Genomic DNA, 20,509 nt, shown 5'->3' on the forward strand with positions numbered 1-20,509 from the left:
TGATCATATGACCGGGGCTACAGGTATATTTTCCTCTTTTGTTCCATCATCCTCTTTGGTTACACTTGCTGATGGTTCTCATATCAATGTTAAAGGAGTGGGTACAATTCAACTCACTCCATCCATTACCCTACCCTCGTTTCTTTACATACCTAATTTGCCATTTAACCTATTATCTGTTCAAAAATTTACTTCCACTAATAACTGTTTGGTGAAATTCTTTCCTGGCTATTGTTTATTTCAGGATCTTACGACGAAGAAGATACTTGGTAGAGGCCGTATGTCTCGGGGGTTGTATCTATTCGAGGAGATATCCTCTACTGCTTGTTCTAGTATTTCCATCCCCCATCAAATACATTGTCGGTTGGGGCATCCCTCTCTGGAAACCCTAAAATTGGTAGATAAAAGTTTTCATTCTCTTTCAAAGTTGGATTGTGAGTCTTGTCAATTTGGAAAACTTCATCGTGTGAGTTTTCCTCCTCGTATAAACACCAGATCAGACCACCCTTTCTCTCTCGTTCATTCTGATGTGTGGGGACCCTGTCCTGTTAGTTCTACTTCAAAGGTTACAGATACTTTGTTACATTTGTGGATGATTTTTCAAGAGTCACTTGGCTTTATTTAATGAAAAATCGTTCAGAATTATTTGACATATTTTGCAATTTTGTTATTGAAATTCGTACTCAATTTGGTGTTCCTATTCGTACTTTTCGTAGTGATAATGCCAAAGAATATTTCTCTGATCCGTTTTGTAAATTTATGGCTTCTAATAGGATTCTTCACCAATCTTCCTGTGTTGATACTCCTCAACAAAATGGGGTTGCAGAAAGGAAAAATAGACACTTATTGGAGGTCACCCGTTCTCTCTTATTTGAGATGAAGGTTCCTAAATCCTTTTGGGCTGATGCAGTTTCAACTGCTTGTTATCTTATTAACAGGATGCCTTCATCTGTCTTAAAAGGTGGCATTCCTCATTCTCTCTTATTTCCTTCATCTCCCTTATTTACTTTACCTCCTCGCGTATTTGGTTGTGTGTGTTACATTCGTAATCATCGCCCAGGGATCTCTAAACTTGATCCACGTGCACTTAAGTGTATTTTTGTGGGGTACTCTCGCACTTCAAAAGGGATATCGTTGTTATTCTTCCGACTTACGAAGATATTTTGTTATCGCAGATGTGTCATTTTTTGAGTCAACTTCTTTTTCCACCGAATCTCATAGTTTAACCGACCTAAATGATGATCTATGTATTTTTCAAAGTGTGTCTCCACAGGGTACAGTTCCTTCCCCTCCACCTCAGCCAGACATCACCAAAGTGTACATGCGCCGGCCAAAACCACCAGCTCCCCCCTCTGCACCTACGGTCTCTACCTCTCGTGCCGACTTCGTGCTCGTTGATCCTGCGGACGTTCCTCGCCAAATCTGACCTTGATATTCCCATTGCTCTTCGGAAGGGTACCTCGGGGTTCTTGTGTTGGGTTGTGTTATCCCATCTCTAACTTTATTTCATATTCTAATTTATCACCTGGGTTCTCTACTGCTTTATTTACTATCGAGAATTATCCTATTCCTAAGAATGTTCTTGAAGCTTTGTCTAATCCTGATTGGGTCAGTGCAATGAACGAAGAATTACAAGCCTTAGAAGACAATCAAACTTGGGATCTTGTGCCTTTACCCTCAGGAAAGAAAGCTATTGGTTGTAGGTGGATATTCACTGTGAAAGTTAATCCTGATGGTTCGTTAGCTCGCTTGAAAGCTCGTCTCGTTGCCAAGGGCTATGCTCAAGTTTATGGCATAGATTATGTTAATACTTTTTCGCCTGTTGCCAAGCTTACTTCCATCCGTATTTTAATCTCTCTTGCCGCTACATACAAGTGGCCCTTGTTTCAGTTGGATGTGAAGAATGCCTTCCTTCATGGAGATCTACATGAAGAAGTGTATATGGAGCAACCACCTGGGTTTGTTGCTCAGGGGGAAAAGAATAAGGTTTGTCGCCTCCGCAAATCATTATATGGTCTCAAGCAGTCACCTCGAGCATGGTTTGGACGCTTTACTACTGTTGTAATAGAATTTGGGATGACTCGTTGTGAAAGTGATCACTCTGTATTCTTTAAAAACTCTGATGCAGGCAAGATCTTTCTTGTAGTATATGTTGATGATATTGTCATTACAGGAGATGACACTTCAGGAATTGATAGGTTAAAGACCTACTTACAAGAGAAATTTCAGACCAAAGACTTAGGCAAGTTAAAGTATTTTCTAGGAGTTGAAGTTGCCCAATCAACAAAGGGCATCTTCTTATCTCAACGGAAGTATGTACTGGATTTACTTTCTGAAACAGGAATGTTGGGATCAAAACCTATAGACACTCCCATGGAATGTAATTTAAAGTTAATGCCAGAAGATGGAACCCTTCTTGATGATCCAGAGAAGTACAGAAGGCTTGTTGGGAAGCTGAATTATCTGACTGTGACTAGACCTGACATTGCCTTTCCTGTCAGTGTTGTGAGCCAATTTTTGTCTGCCCCACGAACATCACACCGGGATGCGAGTTATACGAATTTCGAGGTATCTTAAGAAAGCACCAGGACACGGGCTTCTTTACACTAATCATGGACATAAAAATGTAGAAGGATTCTCCCGATGCTGATTGGGCTGGATCACCTATTGATAGAAGATCGACTACAGGCTACGCACATTCATTGGAGGAAATCTTGTATCATGGAAGAGTAAGAAAAAAACTGTGGTAGCAAGATCAAGCGTAGAATCTGAGTATCGTGCTATGGCACAGGTAACATGCGAGATGGTATGGATAAAACAATTACTCCAGGAATTAGGAATTATTAATGACACACCAATGAAGTTATGGTGTGATAATCAAGCTGCGGTTCATATAGCATCAAATCCAGTCTTTCATGAACGTACCAAGCATATTGAAGTAGATTGCCACTTTGTTCGTGAGAAGTTATTGCAAGGCATAATATCCCCCAAGCATGTGAGGACTGGAGAACAACTTGCAGATTTGTTCACCAAAGCTCTAGGGAATACAAGGGTTACCTATATTTGTAACAAGCTGGGAATGAGTAATATATATGCTCCAGCTTGAGGGGGAGTGTTAGAAAAGGGCAATTTAGGAAGGGATTGATCCATCGAGAGTTAGTACTTTGCGCTAACTCTCGATAGGAAAGGGTTGTAGGAATTAAGAGTTTTATACCAATTGAAATAGGTTTATGCTTTCCTATATAGAATAGACTTGTAAATTAGCCTATATATAGAAAAGTTACTTTGAGGAGTTCTCACAAGATTTACGAGACTCCACAACACAATCGTGGCTTCCATCCTCTCCTCTCCTCTCCCCATTCCTCACCTTATTCTTTCTCAAAATAACAGGGGGGCCCCAAAAATTTGTTTTTGGGGGGGTGGGGGGGGGGGGGGGGGGGGGGGGGGGCCCCCGGCTGGAGAGTGGGGGGGGGGGGGGTGGGGTGGGTTGTCCATCTTAACTGAAATTAAAAAAAATTTTTTTTTTTTTGGGTTCGGTTTTGTTATGGTGTGTGGTTTTGTTGTTTGTGTGTTTTTGGTTTTTCTGTTTTTTGTTTTTTGGTGGTTTGTTTTTTTTTTTTTTTTTTTTTTGTTCATTGTTGTTGGTTGTGGTTCTGGGCTGTGGTTGGGGTGTTTGTTTTGTGTTTGAACCACGTTAAATCTCTATGTGTTCGTTTTGTTTCTTTTTAGATTCGTTATTTCATGATGTTTGTTTTTAACAACGTTTTCTGGTAGGTGTCTTGATGCTCATAGAGGGTGGGGTCTTGCTCAAATGTGGGATCCATCCTCCTATAAGCATGCTTGTCCCTATGTCTAGTCTTCCTCCTCTTACCTCCCTGCTGAAAATTATTTCTCGGTGGAGTTGTTGACCTAAATCCACTTGCTCTTTGAGCCCCTGCTCATACTGCCAAGGAAAATATTTCGGTCGAAACTAGAATTTTGACCTTGAAAAAGGCCGATTTCAAAGTTTCGGTCGAAATTAGTGATTTTTTTTCTTGGGAATTCGAACTTCAATTTTGGGCCTCATATGGGCTCAAAATGATTTGAATTCTTGCATCCTACCTATTTCAAGCATAATAAACACTATAAAGCTAATAGTTTACCGAAAAAACCATTGAAAATGTAACATTCAAGTATATACTACATATGAGAAGAAGTGAGAATGTTACCAATTACAAGTATACTCTATTCCATGTCTCCCTCTTCCGTTTGCACCCCATACAAATGACAATACAAGTCCCATGATGTTTGTCCCAATTGCAACTCTGTACATGGCCTCATCCACATGCCTAAGATTTCCTGATGGTGGGAACCGGGAAGTTCTGAATCTCTGGATAAGGAATTAGCTCAATTGCATATGGAAAGGTTGGTGGTGGTCGTGGTATAAAGTGGAAGATCTGCTCAACAAATAAAGGAACGCCTTGGTTGTCAACATAAGGTCCATACTGACAATAAGTTTCCAGTGGCTGACTCCGATAAATGACAATGGGAGGGACACCTAAGCTCCATAACCATAAGGTTCCACTGGTGGCTTACCTTGAGTTTGATAGCCAAAAGGGACACCATATGGTCCATAACGATAAGCTCCATAAGTCGACCTAGTAGAACCAATATTCTCCATAATAGTATCATATGAGGACTATGCAGGCCAATGTCATCCACTCTGCAGGCCTATGCCATCCGGATCCTCTGCAAGTGGAGACTTTGCTCAAGGGGTTGACTTCCAACCTCAACCTAACCTAAAACAACCATGGGGGAGGTCTTACCTTCACTCTGGACATCTTCAAACACCTCTTGACTTCAACTTGGGATCCAACTTCCTAGCAAGGCAGGTTCTTCATCAAGAGAATCCAGATCCATGGGCTCAAGGTATGGATCGTGGACTTCAATCCGGATACTCCACAACTTAATCCGACTTGACCTTCGAGTTATCGGACCTGCAATACATATTCCGGGTTAGAAATACGGGGGTTGTTACACGACTAGCCATTTAAACTAAAGCATATTGCACAACAAAAATATACATTCCCACATATCAATAAAATATTTTTTGATAATTAAAAACTTATAAAATAACTTTTTAAAGTAACAACACACATTTTGTTCTAAGAACACATACATAGCATGCTCATACAAACATGTATTGGAGGGGGGGAAAGGTCCAGGCCTGTATGAGACTCAAGTGGCAGTGATACAGGACACTAATCCGATATAGAATGAGATGACTATGTATATTAGGAAGGAGGCTAAAGATGTCCTAGGTGAAAAAAAAAGACACCATTCCAATAAAATAGGCTTGGTGTTGGGATAGTGTCATAGTGAGGTTCAAGTCACCATTAAGAACAAAAAACTAATATTACGACATGACAAAGGACTAATGGTGTAGAGGACATAAAGATATGGGTTGGCTACAAATGAAGTTAAGAAAATTGTGGGCAAAACATGGGGGGAAGAAATTTGAAGATCTCTTTGAAAGCTAGACATAAAGGAAGGGAAAAAGAAACCTATAAGATAGCTAAATGTGGGACAAAAGAGTAGAGATGTTGACCATATTTTATGTATTAAAGTAAAGATGGTAAAATACAAGTACGTGATGAGGTCAAGAAGAGATAGGAAGTTTATTTGTCTAACCTATAGAACAAACATACTTCAAATTTTAATGTCTTAGAAGAATTCACTACCCTCTATGGCACCAATTTTTCAATATATAAATGGAAAATTTTGCAGTCTAAAGTAAAAGAAGCTTTATAAAGGATGAAAGTAAGCAAGGTACAAGGTCCAGATGAAATCCCAATAGAAGTAAGGAAGAGTTTAAGAACTTATGGGCTAACTTGGCTAATTAAGTTGATTAATAAGATTATGAGCACAAGGAAAATGCTATATGAATGAAGGAGAAGCATTGTGGTCCTAGTTTACAAAAAAATAAAGGGATATTTGAAGTTGCAATAACTATGGTGGCGTAAAACTATTGAGTCATACTATGAGAACACGCATAAGAGTAATTGAAACATATTTGAGAGTTTAAGACTAGAAACCACTATTACGAAGAACTAATTTGGTTTTATGCCAAGAAGATCTACAATGAAAGCTATTTACCTTATTAGGAGACATGAAAAGTGTAAGGAAGATCTTCATATGCTCTTTATTGACCTAAAATTTATGATAGAGTCCTTAGAGAGTTAGTTTGGCAAGTACTAAAGAAGAGAAATGTTTCAAGTAAATATGTTGACATGGTTAAGGCTATGTATGATGGTTCATTCATCAATGACAAGTGTTAAAACAGTGGGGGACCAAGCTGATGGATTGCCTATTACAATTGGCTTACATAAAGGTTCAGCTTTAATCCCCGTATTAATTTGTATTTCTGATGGATAACCAAAGACATTCATGATGAGGTTCCTCGATATGCTTTTTGCTAATAATATTGTTTTGGTGGAAGAGACATGAGTAGGGATTACTACAAGTTAGAGCTATGGAGATCAACTTTGGTATCAAAAGATTTTAATCTTGGTAGAACAAAGACAAAACATCTAGAATGTAAATTTGGTTGTGATCAAATAGATGATGAGGTGGTAGACACATGATGAGAAGGAGACCCTACAAATGATTGTCTTAGGTACCTTGGCTCAATCATAAATGAAGAAGATGATATGAAAAATGATGTTCCCCAGAGAATAAAAGTAGGGTAGATGAAGTAGAGGGGAGTGTCTTCGGTTGTGTGATCTTCAATCCCTTTAAAACTCAAAGATTAATTATATATGACTGTTGTACTATCAGCTATGGTGTGTGGTGCAAAGTGTTGGTGGCTGTTAAGAAGCATCATATAATTAAACTTGGTATAGCAAAAATGAAGATGCTAAGATGGATGAGTGGCAAAGTAAGAAGGATGAAGTAAAGAATGATCATATTAGAGCTGGTTTGGGAGTAGCTTCAGAAGAGTGATTTAGTAGGAACTAAAAGAGCTACGGACATGCCAAAAATAACCTCAAGAGAATGGTGAGAAAGGATATGCATCACTTAGTGCTTGTACCTTGTATGGCCCCAAAATAGAGTTGATTGAAAAGCAAGGCTCAATGTTGCCAACCCAATTTGTGGGGACAAGGCTTCTTATTGTCGTTTGTTGTATTGCTTTTGTTCCAGAAGTACATTTTTACGTATATTTTGACAATTTTCAAGTGTTTTGCAGAGTGTGGTATGTGTCTCCAGTAAGATACTACGTGTCTCTTAAAGTCACCAGACTGATCAAATATTCAATACTGACACATTAGCCTTGATCCCAGTGCATGAGTGTCCCAGTCTTGCAGGGTCTGTGAGGAGCAAATGCATGTAGCAGTATTCCCTACATCACAGTCATAGGAGAGGCAGCTTCCAAGTCTGGAGTGTTGCAATAGCACAACTTGACCATTACACCAGGCTCACCCACTAAGAGTTCTAATTTCTTGCGTTTGTGGCACTTCCATGGATGTCCATGATAAAACTCTTAAAATCCTATTCCAGTGGTCTACTTGTCGGTTATAAATTGAGAAGATCTTTTCCGTTTCCTGTATGTTGATGACCAATATCGTTCAAGTTCTTCAATTGTTGCCAATCAATGCCAAGAAAAATAATTTAACCTTTTGCACGTATTTTGGATTTCCATCTCTCTTTCTCTCCCTCTGTCTCTCTAACTGTAATGTGAATATGCTTTTTTCTTCTTTTTTTGGACTACAGGAATTTATAATGATATAATATATTATGTTTCTTAGTCAATGAACCAACGGTTATGGATTTATTGCTGCAGTATCAAGGAGAACAAGGGTGGTTGCCTTCGAACTATACTGGACTTTGTGAAAAAATCCTAGCAAAAAGTCAGACTGTGGTATGTTGACAGTTGACTGTTCGGTTTATCATTATTTGTGATTTTGAAAGTTGCATCTACTCTTCTTATTTTCCAGGATGTAGTTAATTTTCAATTCCTCATATTGTCAGATGTTGTGTTTCCTTCACGCTTTGTATGTTTATCAGTCATGGCATGCAGTATTCCTAAGAAGTCAAGTGAAAATCATGTGAACAATTTGTATCTGTAAATTTTTTACTACCAGAACTTCTATCATTTTACTTTCTGCCAAGTCAACATGATCAGTAACAATTCATGAAATGTTCTTCCCTGAAATGATGTAATTGATTCTAAGCATATAGGTTCTTCTTGTCGTTGAAATAGGGACACCAGCTACAACCTGCAATTACTCTTCTGTATAGGTTGTTTGTATAAAACAAATTATGCTTCTTTTTGAACTGTTGTAGCCTTATTCTTGGAGTGGCAAAATTGTGTAAATCTAGGTAGAGAAGAAGGAACCTTCTCAAGCTTTTTTCCTGTCCCCCATCCCCCCTATTTGGGGGAATCAGAAATTTCATTACCAAAGGAGAAAAGATGCCAGACTCCTGAAGGTCCCCAAAGGGAACAACAGACAGAAGAAGAAGAGAAAGAAGGAAACCTTGAGCCTCAAAGAGTGAACACTTACGCTTGAAGGAGAAAGAGGGGAGACCCAAAAGACAACAATGAGCCTGTTCCTTGGGGTTTTCGGTCAATTGCTGGAAGAAGAAAAGATATTTGCATTAATTTTAGAGAAAATGAAATCCAAAATCTGTTGCAGGGGCCTAGACTTGCCCATTTCCTGTGAGTCCACCCCATCAAGATGTGATTGATAGCCACATTGAAGGTCAGCCTATGAATGAGTTGCAAATGGTGGATGCAGAAAAAGTCTTAGTCAGCCCACTGCCATTCTCTGGCTTAAGGGATGATTCTTCTCTTTCTGGGCCAACAGTTGGCAAGGAAAGTTTTCCAAACGGAGGCTGAGAAGGGCAGTTGAAGAAGAGCAGCTTCTCTTCGTGGGATCGAGTAAGAGCGAGTAGTTCTCTTATTTGTGGGAGAAAGATCTAGAGGTAGGAGAATGAAATTTTCAAGTTTTCAGGGTTTCAAAATGGGAGCTTGTTAAAGTCAAAATGACAAGAATGCCCCTGTTGGAAGATGGTCTTTCTCTGCTTTTTCAAGAGGAATTTTTTTACCCTCTCTCAGAGAGAAACACCAAATTGGTATTTCTCAAAGTGAGCTCAAAACTGTATCAAAATGCCATTTGTTTCAAAAATGGAAAAAGAAATAAAAACACAGGAAATAGACCAGATTACCCACACATGATTCGGGCTATTCTGTTCTGGAAAAAAAAATTAATAAAGAAAGAAAAAAGAAACAAGAACATTACCATACAATCCCTATGTCTAAAACTGAGTATCACAAGTGAGCAAAATATAAAGTCAGAGTATGTTTCAGCAGAGAGGTGGGGCATTTGTATAGCCTAGAGATGCAGGGTTTGTGGAACATGTGCATGCGACAAGCCTCCCACTCACATGATGGCATTACATTGCAAGAGCATTAGTTGATGAGTTAGCAGCCTATAGTTGTGTGATGGAGCTGCTTTAGGCTCATCTTTTCAAGCTTATGCAAAGAAGGATGACTTGCGAAATCTAGCAATGGAACTTCAAGCAATTTTGGAAGGCTTGGCATTGTGTGTTGAGAGGGGACTTATGGAGATCTCTATTTGATCAGACTTCAAAGTAGCCATTGACTTCATTAATGGGAAGGTTCGAGGTCCTTGAAAAATGCAGAGCAGAAAATTGTGAATCAGGCAGAAAATTAATTTGCAAGTCTTCACATGTTTGGAGAGAGAGAGCAAAACCAACCTGCTGACAGCATGGCAGCAGTTAAGAGTGGACGATGGGTAGCTGGATTGGATCCTGAAGGAGTTAACTCTCATGAACTCTTAAATTTGGCATGGAGGGATGCTGACTCTTACATGTTTTAGAGGGTATAATTGGATTTTCTTACTCATTTGGAGCAGGAGTGAATAGCCTCCTTGACTGGAGTCTCCCTACCCCTTTTTTGTTTTGGGGTTCCAGGAAGCTGCCTATTATGTATTGGTTCTTCCTCTTAATATAAAAAAAGGGGGGGGGGGGGGGGAAGTATTGGTAGCTATGATTGGTTTCAATGGTTTTGATCATTTGACAGCCATTCACATGTCAAGCTTTCACCCAAAAATCCCTGGTTTCAACACATCTCAGCTATATCTCGGTTTCTGTCCTCAAAACCAGTGTCTTGATCCTTGGCCTTAAATGGACTGGCAGAATTATTTCTCCGGATAATGGAGTCACCTGAATACTCCAAATGTTGGTACGAATGGTTGGTTGGAGGTTGGAGGGGCCCAAATGGAGGAGTCTAAAATATCAGTTGCTAGATCATTCTTAGGGGTTCCTGAATGATGAATGATTCTTGGGCTGACTATGTAGAGTAGGATTCCTAAGGGGTGTCAATTGTATAACAAAAGAGTTGTGGTTCTCCCATCTTCAGTAGTAGATCTGATAAAATCCATGACCAGAGTGTGGGTGGCAAAATATTCTTGCCACGCCAAGGAAGAACTCGTAGAGAGTATAACCAGTCAACCTGAATGCTATTCTTTTTAGAGATAATTTTCTTAATAAGCTTGACAGTCTCTACTGAGTTCAGTTCTTTGATTCTTTGAATACCGAGGCCACCTTCTTTCTTAGGGAGGCAAACAGAAATACAGCTGTTGGTCTAAAGATCTCAGTTCCTTTCTGGAGGAAAAAGACCATCAAAGATTCTAAAGATCTGATGATAGAGTGAGGAAGACTAATAGTTCCAGACATTCCAGGACAGATTTTACAAGAACCAGATAACTTCCAGAGCTGGAGCCTTTTACTCACATAACAGAATTAAAATTCGAATAACTAAAAATAATAGAGAGTTCAAGGAAGAGAGAAGATGTGGTGGAGAAGAAGGAAGGATGAAGAATTGTGCAAGATCCAGCTCTCCCCCTCAACAATGTATTTTGTTATTGAAAAGTTTTCAAATCAGGGAGTTACAAGATCTTCAAATATTACAATCCTAAAACAGACTTGCTTGATACCCAAGTAACAAGAAGGAGAGGAAACAAATCTTCCTCAATATTGCTTGCTAGTCAAGCAACTCTACAATTCTTACCCCAAAAAAAAAAAAAACTACTCTAAAATAGAAAGTCAGAATATAGAAAGTAATATCCTAATCTAATAAATAGGAGCAAAGGAAATAAAATAAAATAAAATCTAATCGAATATATGGTGGAACCCACATAATGTGATTACCACTAAAGTGGTAAATCATGCAAATCTTAACACTCCCCCTCAAGCTCAAATATACATATCAAAGGCTCCAGCTTGAAATAACAGGAACATATACTAAAAGCTTCATCAATCATGAACACAAGTAGCAATAGTAGACACCAAATAACACCAAGAGAATTTCACCCAAGAGATAATCAACAAAAACTTAATCTTCAAGTCAATGAAGCATCCAACAATGAAGATGTACAACTCCAACGTCCATATAAGTAGGTAAGAAATGCAGCTCCAATGTTGCATAGAAGCTCTTCTCAAGAAGGCAAGTGTTAGTTAAAAGTATGAGTAGGTAAAAGGCAATATGGATTATTGGAACCAAGCAGGTAGGTAAAACGTAGTGCGAGTTACTATGGACCAAACATGTGGGTAAAAGGCAATATGGGTTATTGCGGACCACGTAGGTAGGTAAAAGGTAGTATGGGTTACTATGGACCAAGTAGGTAGATGAAAGGTAGTATAAGTTACCATGAACCAAGCAAGTAGATGCAAGGTAGTATGGATTACTGTGGACTAGGTAGGAAGAAAAAAAGTAGTATGTGTTACCGCAGAACAAATAGGTAATTAAAATGCAATATGGGTTACTGTGGACCAATTAGGTAGATATTGTTGTTCTAGAATATTCAAATACCAGCCTTGAGTAGATAGAATAAGTCTTCAATCTCCCCCTCATGTGCAGAATATCAGCAGTGGATTTCGATTCATCTATTGAATATAGCTCAAACAGGGACTGTATCAGCAGTATATCTCTGCAATATAACTCAGAACATTGTACCAGCAATGTATCGTTAAGTAAGAGGTGTTACTCACATAAATTCAAGACCCAACAATATGTCGTAAAACTATTGACTGTATCAGCAATGTATGTCGAACACTGGGCTGTTGTAGTATATTTCAAATCCAGAGGCACTAAAGAGGTAAAAACAGCAGGACAAAGGCATACTCAGCTGTACTAGCAGTCTGTTCCAAAAGTCAGAGTGTTGGATTCTACTAGGAGTTCAATTAGAGTTTGTATTCATGTAAAATTCTATTCCTTGTAATAGTGTACTTTCCACTTAATTATAAATAGAGGGCTTGAGATCATTGATCCATAAGCCATTCTACCAATATCGTGTTTCTCAACACAAAGGCATACAGGTACTGCAATAATGGGACAAGATCCAAAGGAGCAGATGACACTAGGATAAGGGGTTCCTGGTTACCAAATTACTGTGAAACAAAGTAACCACAGGTACTATAGTAAAAAAAATTCATTTCATGAGTAATCCTCCAAAACTTGGTTCAAGCGACAGCAATTTCATTAAGTGGCAGCAACCAGCAACAAGAGAAAAGAAATTCAGGGGAAGAACATATATTACAAGAAGAATCCCATCGCAGGTCAACAGCAGATTTATCTTCGGACTATGGTAGCAAATTAATAGCACTAGCAGCAGCAAGTTGAATCAATACCAGTTATGATTCATTAGTAAATTCATTGATCTTCATCAAACTCCAGTTTTTCTTATATGAACTAGGGTTTCATCATAAACAAGAAAACCTTGAAACGACTCTCAAACTAGCAATGTTTATAGTTTCAGCACATGATCTGTAGTCACTGTTCTGATATCATGTAATAGAATTAAATTTAAAATAACTAGAAATAATAGAGAGTTGAAGGAAGAGAGAAAAAGTGGTGGAGAAGAAGAATGATTGCATTTGAACTTTTCCAGTGGTTTCTTTTCCTTTCTTCTTTTGAGTCTTGGAGTGCCCCAGAAGTTCGGAAATGCAGTCGCTCCAACTTCTACAAATACCTCTAACGTAAGTATTGTATGCTACTGTTATTGAACAAACTCTTTCTAAGACCTGATTAGGAGAATGACTGCATTTGAACTTTTCCAGTGGTTTCTTTTCTTTTCTTCTTTTGAGTCTTAGGGTGCCCCAGAAGTTCAGAGATTCAGTTGCTCCAACTTCTACAAATGCCTCTGACACAAGTATTATGTGCCACTGTTATTGAACAAACTCTTTCTAAGACCTGATTGTATTCCCAGATTCCATTGTATGCATTTTCTGGTGTATTTAGTTTGTCTGTTTTTGACAGTCAGTTATTTTGTTCAGGCGGGATTTTTCTTGGTCCAGTATGCTCATCTGTGGCAAGAACATCTGAACAGGCTTGTTGATCTTTTCTCTATGGGAAAGCTTAAGGTAATCAACGTCATACTCTGCCTTAAACTTGTGTGCACATATGAATATACTCTCTTTGTATTCATTTCAATAAAGTTATTATTGAGTAATAGTTGAATTTCACCATATTCACCTTGCGATTTTGGGAATATTGTTTTCTTCCTTTTTATCTCTTTTCATACGTGTTCTGGCATTGTATCACTAATCCTAGTAATATGATCTCTGTCCTTCCTATATGTCTTTCTCTAAAGATGTTCCAAATTTTTCTGGTTTTTTACATAATTCTCAGAGGATGATTCTGGTATTTATAATCCTCATCTTGAGCATGCTTAATCAACAACAACCATAACCTAGAGATACGCTATAGGAATGCCTATGTCGGTTTATGCAGGAAAGGGAGAAGAGTTGTCAGATCCATGTATGGAAATGCTAGCTATCCATAGAGGGCTTCAAGCCTTGTCAACTATATGAGTTGTGGCAATGAGGTAGGCCCAAAGGAGCCTTAAGCACGAAAACAATGCTCAAGTCAAGGCTCTGGGCAACAAGTGGGAGGGAAGGAAGGCAGTCAAAGAACGGATCGCTAGGAGGCTGCTGCTTCAGCTTGCTCCGTAAACTGAACTCACTGCCCAAGTAGTTCAATTAGTTCCGCCGTATCCTACACTCGCCTGCTTGAAAGCCAAGGCCCCCAACTCCCATCTTTTCATTCACTCAGATCAGATGCTAAATTGACAATTGATGTAATTAATGGGGAACCCAAGGGCCTTGGGAAGTGCAACCATTGAAGGAAGGATCCAGCAGCAAGCAGAAAGCCTTCATCAGAGGGAGTATAGGCATGAGTTGAGAGAACACAATCAGCTGGCTGATTATATGAAGGGGATCCAACTGGGAGAGGCCCAAGTGCATTGGCAACCTACAGTATTTCTTGAACAACTCAAGAATCCTATCAAGAAGAATGTGGAAGCTCATGTTTGCTACAGATTGTTATTGGGTTTTCTTCAGCTGTATGGGATACTAGGTAGGAGGGAATGCCTTTCTTAGTTGGAATCTTCTGCCCCATTGGTTCTAAGCGATTGCCTATTCTGTACCTTCATGGATTGTATAATGGAAATAGATTAAAAGTAACAAGGTGCAAACAGGGGAAAAGGGGTTGGAGGGGCATACAACATGACACAATTAAGGCTTGTCAAGATGGGGGAAAAAGGTGAGTAAAGGGGACGTGGAACACACAACATGGATACAAACTCTAGGGCGTGACCCTTCTTAGCACCAAGCTGCTTTTTACTAACATTCTGCTTTTGGTGTGATTGTTTGTTTTTTCTTTTTTCCGTGGATCTTTGATCTCCAATCAATCCTCTTTGAAGTCATACTACAAGCAAGGCCTGCCCCTGGTTCTTTTGGTTCCCTTTATTGTGATCGCATTTCTTCTCTAGATTGGAGCCCCTAAATCCCTAATGTCCTGTGTTGCACATGGCCATACCACATCAGCCGACTTTCTTAAAGTTCATCATTAATTTGAGCTGCTGCCAACTATGTTCTAATAATGACCATTCCTTATTATATTCTTCTTGGTTTTTCCATTCATCCATCTCAACATCCTCATCTCTACAACAACAAATTATGTCACTTTTTCACAGCGCGTCATTTTAACCCATTCATTCCTATAAAAGTTTTTTTATGCTTTAGAATGACTCATTGATGACATAAGATTCTAGTTGCTCCTCTTCACTTCATCCATCCTATTTTATTCATTAGGGCTGCATCACATCCATCTTGCCTTTGTTATGCATGATTGATCCCAAATGTCTAAAGTTGTTATTTTGTGGGGTCTCCTTTTCATTAGTATTCACCACTAAATTATCCAACTAAATGTAGTACTGTATTTGAAGGATCAAAACAGTAACCAAACAAGATCTTTTCACCAAGAATGAATTTCAGATTCGAAAGGTTATCTTTAGCACAAAGACAAACAAAGACCTAAGGTGATGTCTTAGGGGTAACTTTGGAACAATATTGAACAGAATTGCAACAGTGTTTTCAGGTCTGTAGATGAAAATTGAAATAGGATAAACTAAACATTATCAAGTAGAGATGAGCAAAGGTACTCTGGAATTTTTTATGTAAAAAGTATGGACAGTTCTGGTTAGTTACTAAAACAGAAAATGGATCACCAACTCGACGTGTTAATAGATAAAGAAATTGAAGGAACAATATGAGGGAATTATGAGAACAATAAGAACAACAAAATAACACCCGGGCTTCATACACAAAGTGGATCGACTGGATCGAACACCAACCTACCTTGATCAAACACAAGGTGTCTACATAGAGCAGAATGGCTTGCAAAGCAACTATTGATTTCAATTGATGAGTGAGATGCTCCACCCTCTTATATAAGTCCCCTTTATATAGCCAATCTAAATAGATAAACATTAAATACACCAACCAACCACTAGCTAACACCAACCTAATATTGACTCAAATCACTCAACCACTACCTAACTCTTCACAAAAGAAAGCATCTTTTGATAGTAGGTTCCTTATTTTCAAACAACAGCCCCTTTTATTGACTTTGATGAACTTCTCAAGTTCCCAATTTTAGGAGATTGGACCTGGGCTTAGGTCTATCCCAGGAAGTACATGTGAGCTGACTTTAACCCATCCAAATAGTCCTAGCCCATGAAAGCCATAACTGATTGGGCTTCTTTTTTCTAGCATATGACTTCAGTTCTGCTTCACTTTCCATCTTGTTTGCTTGGCTGTCCATGTAATGAGGTTTCCCTACTAGAGATCCAATACAACTTAAGCAGTCTGGTTCCCAGCAGTGTAATCGCAATCCTGGGAAAGCAATACAGACAGGCACGGTTTTGAGATCAATCTTCTCTATTTGGAGGTTGGGGACCCATTGGTGTAGAATGTGCCAGTCAGCGAACGGGGTCCTTCCAGATCTCTGGATCTCACAGCATCATCAGATATTTTGAAGACGAACACATGTCATTATTCAGCATAAAAATCTTGAGGGCTTCATGGGCTTTCCAGCAGAGGACAAGGTGGAGGGGGGAGAAGGCATCGCCGAAGAGAGAATCATTCGTCGATAGTATTTCCAATCATCAGAGAGTTACTGCAAGTTGCACAGACTCCTCCCTGTAAACATTGTCTTTTGATATTTTTAGACTTTTGATTATGTCTCAACCACTAAAACTGAAGTACTGAACCTGGTAGTATACTCAAAATCGGACCTGTTTGCAGGCATGGTTCTCATCACTATGATGTTTTAAAGGACTTGACCCCCTAAGTATAACCAACACATGAAATCTTGGGCAGGAAAGAGACAAATAGCTAAACTTCGACTATTTTTATTTTGGGCAGCCAATACTACTTGAAAAAAAGAATAGCAGCACGTGATGTCCTAATATTCAACTGGAGACAGAAGACAAACAGAATAAAGAAAGGAATGAGAAGCAATTTAATAGAGAAAAGAACAGAGGTTACTTGGAGGAGAAATAAGACCTGGAAGGCGGAGTTTATTCAGGGGTAAAAAAGCAAGCAGAGGAACCTCCGCTGATCTGTAACCCTTCATTGGTCCCTGCAATATACAAAATAGCTAGGCAAACTCAGTTTTCTATTCGATCAACTCTGGGAATTAATGGCTACATGAGAAAAAATAGAATCTTGAAACCACCTAGGATTCTTACTCCTACTGTTGTCTAAATGCAACTAAAAATAACTTGACTTCAGATAAGAGGATTCTTTTTTCTTTTATTTTCATTGCAAAAAGAAATAATAACAAGGTGAACACTTACTAAGGCTTCCACCATTGCAGGGGTCCGGGAAGTGTCATAATGTACTTTGACTTCCCCCTGCTTTGTGGAGAGGCTTTTTCCCTTAAAGTATATTAATCTTATTGACCTGGAAATGCATTTCAATTTTCAAAGTGAAAAACCTAACCATTTTGTACTAATCTGTTTCTCCTTAATCTGTAAAGGATAAATTTCTAATTTGCTAAATTGCTTTATCATTAAAACCTGTTCATCCTTTTTTTTTTTTTTTATTTTTATAGAACATTTGTTTGCTATTCTTACTATCAATTGAAATAATTAATTCAAGTTCATTTTCTCCTTATAGGTTTCTGTGGACCCAAAGAAGTTTCTGGGCCTCAAGTCTGTTGCAGACGCTGTAGAGTATCTGCATTCTGGAAAAAGTGTTGGCAAGGTACATATTTCACGTCCCTTACCCAACACCTCAACCCTCCCCCACCCAAGGAAGAAAAAGGGAAAGAAAGAATAATAAATAAATTAAACACTGCATATTCAACATTGCAGTTTGATATGCTACAAGGAACCACAACATGCCATTCGACCATGATTGGGTGGATCTCAATCCCCCAAGTCATAAGGAATCCAACATTCATTTCATTGGTTAAGTTTCAGCCAGCAATTAGCAGGCCTAGTTAAAATCACATGTGCCTCAACTTTTTTAGTAGTCTAGTCAAGGTTAGCTTATCATGATGACCCACATTTTAAAGTTGTGTAGAGTTAGTAATGGCAAGACTGATACTTGGAAGGACTATGCCCATGATTAGCCAGATCTCAAGTACCATTTGGTTGGCAGCCATTAATAGACTCGCAACCTTGTACTTCCGATGGCTAACGAAATAAATTTGAGTTCTCAACTGTTTATCTAAGCTATATGTCTCCATGCGGAAAAGATGAATCAGGAAATTTGCTAAAATTGTAGATGATATGGACAGGTGCCTTATATTCAAGTACCAATAGAACCAACAAATAGTTAATTGATAGCTGTCAAGTAAACCTTTTGCTCATTTTATATTCGTCTTCTTACTTGACCATTCAAAAGTTTACTTTGACTTTGGTTCTGTTTATTTCAAAATAGAATGACCAGAGATAAGATAACAATTACTGAAATTTTAATCATCAATGTATTTTACATTTTTTTGCATCCAAAATAGTTGACCCAACTGGAAAACGTTACAGCCCTAGTGATTACTTCCTAGAATACATCTCTTAATTGAAATTTATATATTTCTCCCCCCCCCCCCCCCCTCTTTCTCTTTCCCCCCTTGCACCCACTTACAAATGAACTTCACATGAAAACTTTGGGACTCTTTTTGTCTGAAAACCATTGACTTGGGCATGAAGTTCTCTATGTCAAGTGGATCATCCATGTGTTGTCATTCTGCAGCTTTCAAGGCATTATGCATCATAGGTGCATTTATGTTAGAGGCTGTCTGAAACAAAGCTGCTTGGCTTAATGTATGTTGAAGTACTTATCTTACAATAGTAGTTCACTCTTAAAACTGGCTCAAAATCTTGCAGGTAGTTGTGTGCATTGATCCGGCATTCAGTCATCAGGTGGCCAAACTATGAGCTTATGTTGCCTTTCTCTTATTGCAAATTACTGCTTCCTTGCAAGAGCAAATTGCCAGACATGCGGAACAAGGAAAAGCAACGTTTTTTTTTTCTTCTTTTTCCTGAACCCGTAAGCTAGGCATTGGCTAGCAAGGAAAACATATATTACTGGTGAAATATTATGAGAGTCTAGGGAACTACCCATTGACAGCCGAAAGTGAAATCCTTTATCAGATGATCTTTGTAATAAATGGTTGTAGTTAATTGGATCTCAATTGTTTCTTAGGTAGAGTTCTTATTCAGGATTTTTATCATTCGTTATTCTTTCTTACCTATCTCATACGGCTATACCAGAAGTGCAGGAGCTGCCTAGTTTTGAATGCCAGGTAGGTTGTTCTAACTTTCTGCACTGCATCTGTAAATGCAGTTTGAAGTGATCAAAATATATGCTTGTCATTGGATTTAATGACCTGAAGTGGCATTCTTCTAGTGTCTGGAAAAATGCACTCCTAGTGAATGACCAAGTTTTACCAGGATTTATATGTGGGATGGAGGGAGTCAACCTTTTGGCTGATCTTATTTATATTCTTAAAGTTTGATCACAACCTAAGATCATCATAGATTGGAGATGAACCAACCGAAGATCATTCTAGCCTGGTTCATGGAAACAGACATTGTCTTCTAATCAGTTGGGCACAAACTCTTTGCTTAACTTTCAGTGGTTAAATAGATAATGGGGAAAAAAAAGAGAGGGGGATCTCTAAATTAACCAACTAAATTACATTTTTTTTCTTTTCTTATTTTAAGGGTAGGAGTAATTTAGAGAAAATGTTCATTCTTTCTCCAGAACATGAGACATTATTATCTAGCAGTCAACCATAGATTTGTGTACATACTCATCTTCTTGAGGGTCAACTCAAATTTTGCTTTTTAGGAGATTAGCTGAGAATTACTTGGTGAGTTGCTTACTACAAGTTTAGCAGAGAATTACTTGGTGACCAAGTTGATTTTGATCATTTGGTCTCATCGTTCTATTGTTTATTCACTCAAGCATAAATAAAGGTACGTGGTGTTGCATGATATTAGTAAAATTCCTGGCATTATCTTGGTTGATCAAGGAAACAGTTTTTTGTTCACCTCGAGAGTTCTATTACTTGTTCTGCCTCCTCTTCACCGAGGGTAGTGCCTTCTAATGCTTTTGGAACCCTCAGCATGGAAATTGAATTTTGGAAGTCTAACCTTTAGGGGTTCGGTCAATTGGCAAAGTTCTAACACCTCATAAATAAGAAGTCAAGAAGTCAAATCTCTTTGTGGTCAGAGCCTCTCTCCCAGACATCTCAGTTCCAAAATGAATTTAAAACTTGTTTGCATCCCAAAAAAATAAGACCACTTCAAACAGGAAATAACCAAACAAAAAAAAAGGTTGTACATGAAACCAACATAGAAGCCTTGGCGAATGTAGTATATTTATTCATCTTTTTATACATGTTTGAGGATTTTATTTATTTATTTATTATTTTTTATGATAAAGATAAGTTTTAAATAAATCATACTTGGTAGCTACATCCTATATGAGACATAGTCTCATTGTAACATAGCGAAGTCATTCTTTAACTTCATCATGGTTTAAATTACGAACTTCGAATGTGGATGTGATTGGTATCAGCATCGCCAAAAAAGGATAGATAGTGGGGGATAAGTGGGTGATGTGTTTGCCCGTGTTAAGTATTTCTCTTGCAGTA

At 38.4% G+C, this 20,509-nt stretch overlaps 1 protein-coding gene across 1 annotated transcript in view; it reads left to right on the forward strand.

Moving 5' to 3' along the window:
- The window catches only part of NQR (ARP protein (REF)), a 135,721-nt gene extending 115,530 nt beyond the window's left edge, over positions 1-20,191 (forward strand). Inside the window, exons 15-18 of the mRNA XM_089157237.1 lie at positions 7,820-7,897; positions 13,336-13,422; positions 17,524-17,610; positions 18,735-20,191. Coding sequence (XP_089013363.1) covers positions 7,820-7,897; positions 13,336-13,422; positions 17,524-17,610; positions 18,735-18,785 — 303 coding nt within the window. The 3' untranslated portion in view covers positions 18,786-20,191. The remainder of the gene's footprint in view (positions 1-7,819; positions 7,898-13,335; positions 13,423-17,523; positions 17,611-18,734) is intronic.
- Positions 20,192-20,509: the final 318 nt, after the last annotated feature.

This window comes from Hakea prostrata, chromosome 5 (genome assembly GCF_041222555.1).
Source record: "Hakea prostrata isolate BN-2017 chromosome 5, UWA_Hpros_2, whole genome shotgun sequence".
Classification (NCBI taxonomy): Eukaryota; Viridiplantae; Streptophyta; class Magnoliopsida; order Proteales; family Proteaceae; genus Hakea; species Hakea prostrata.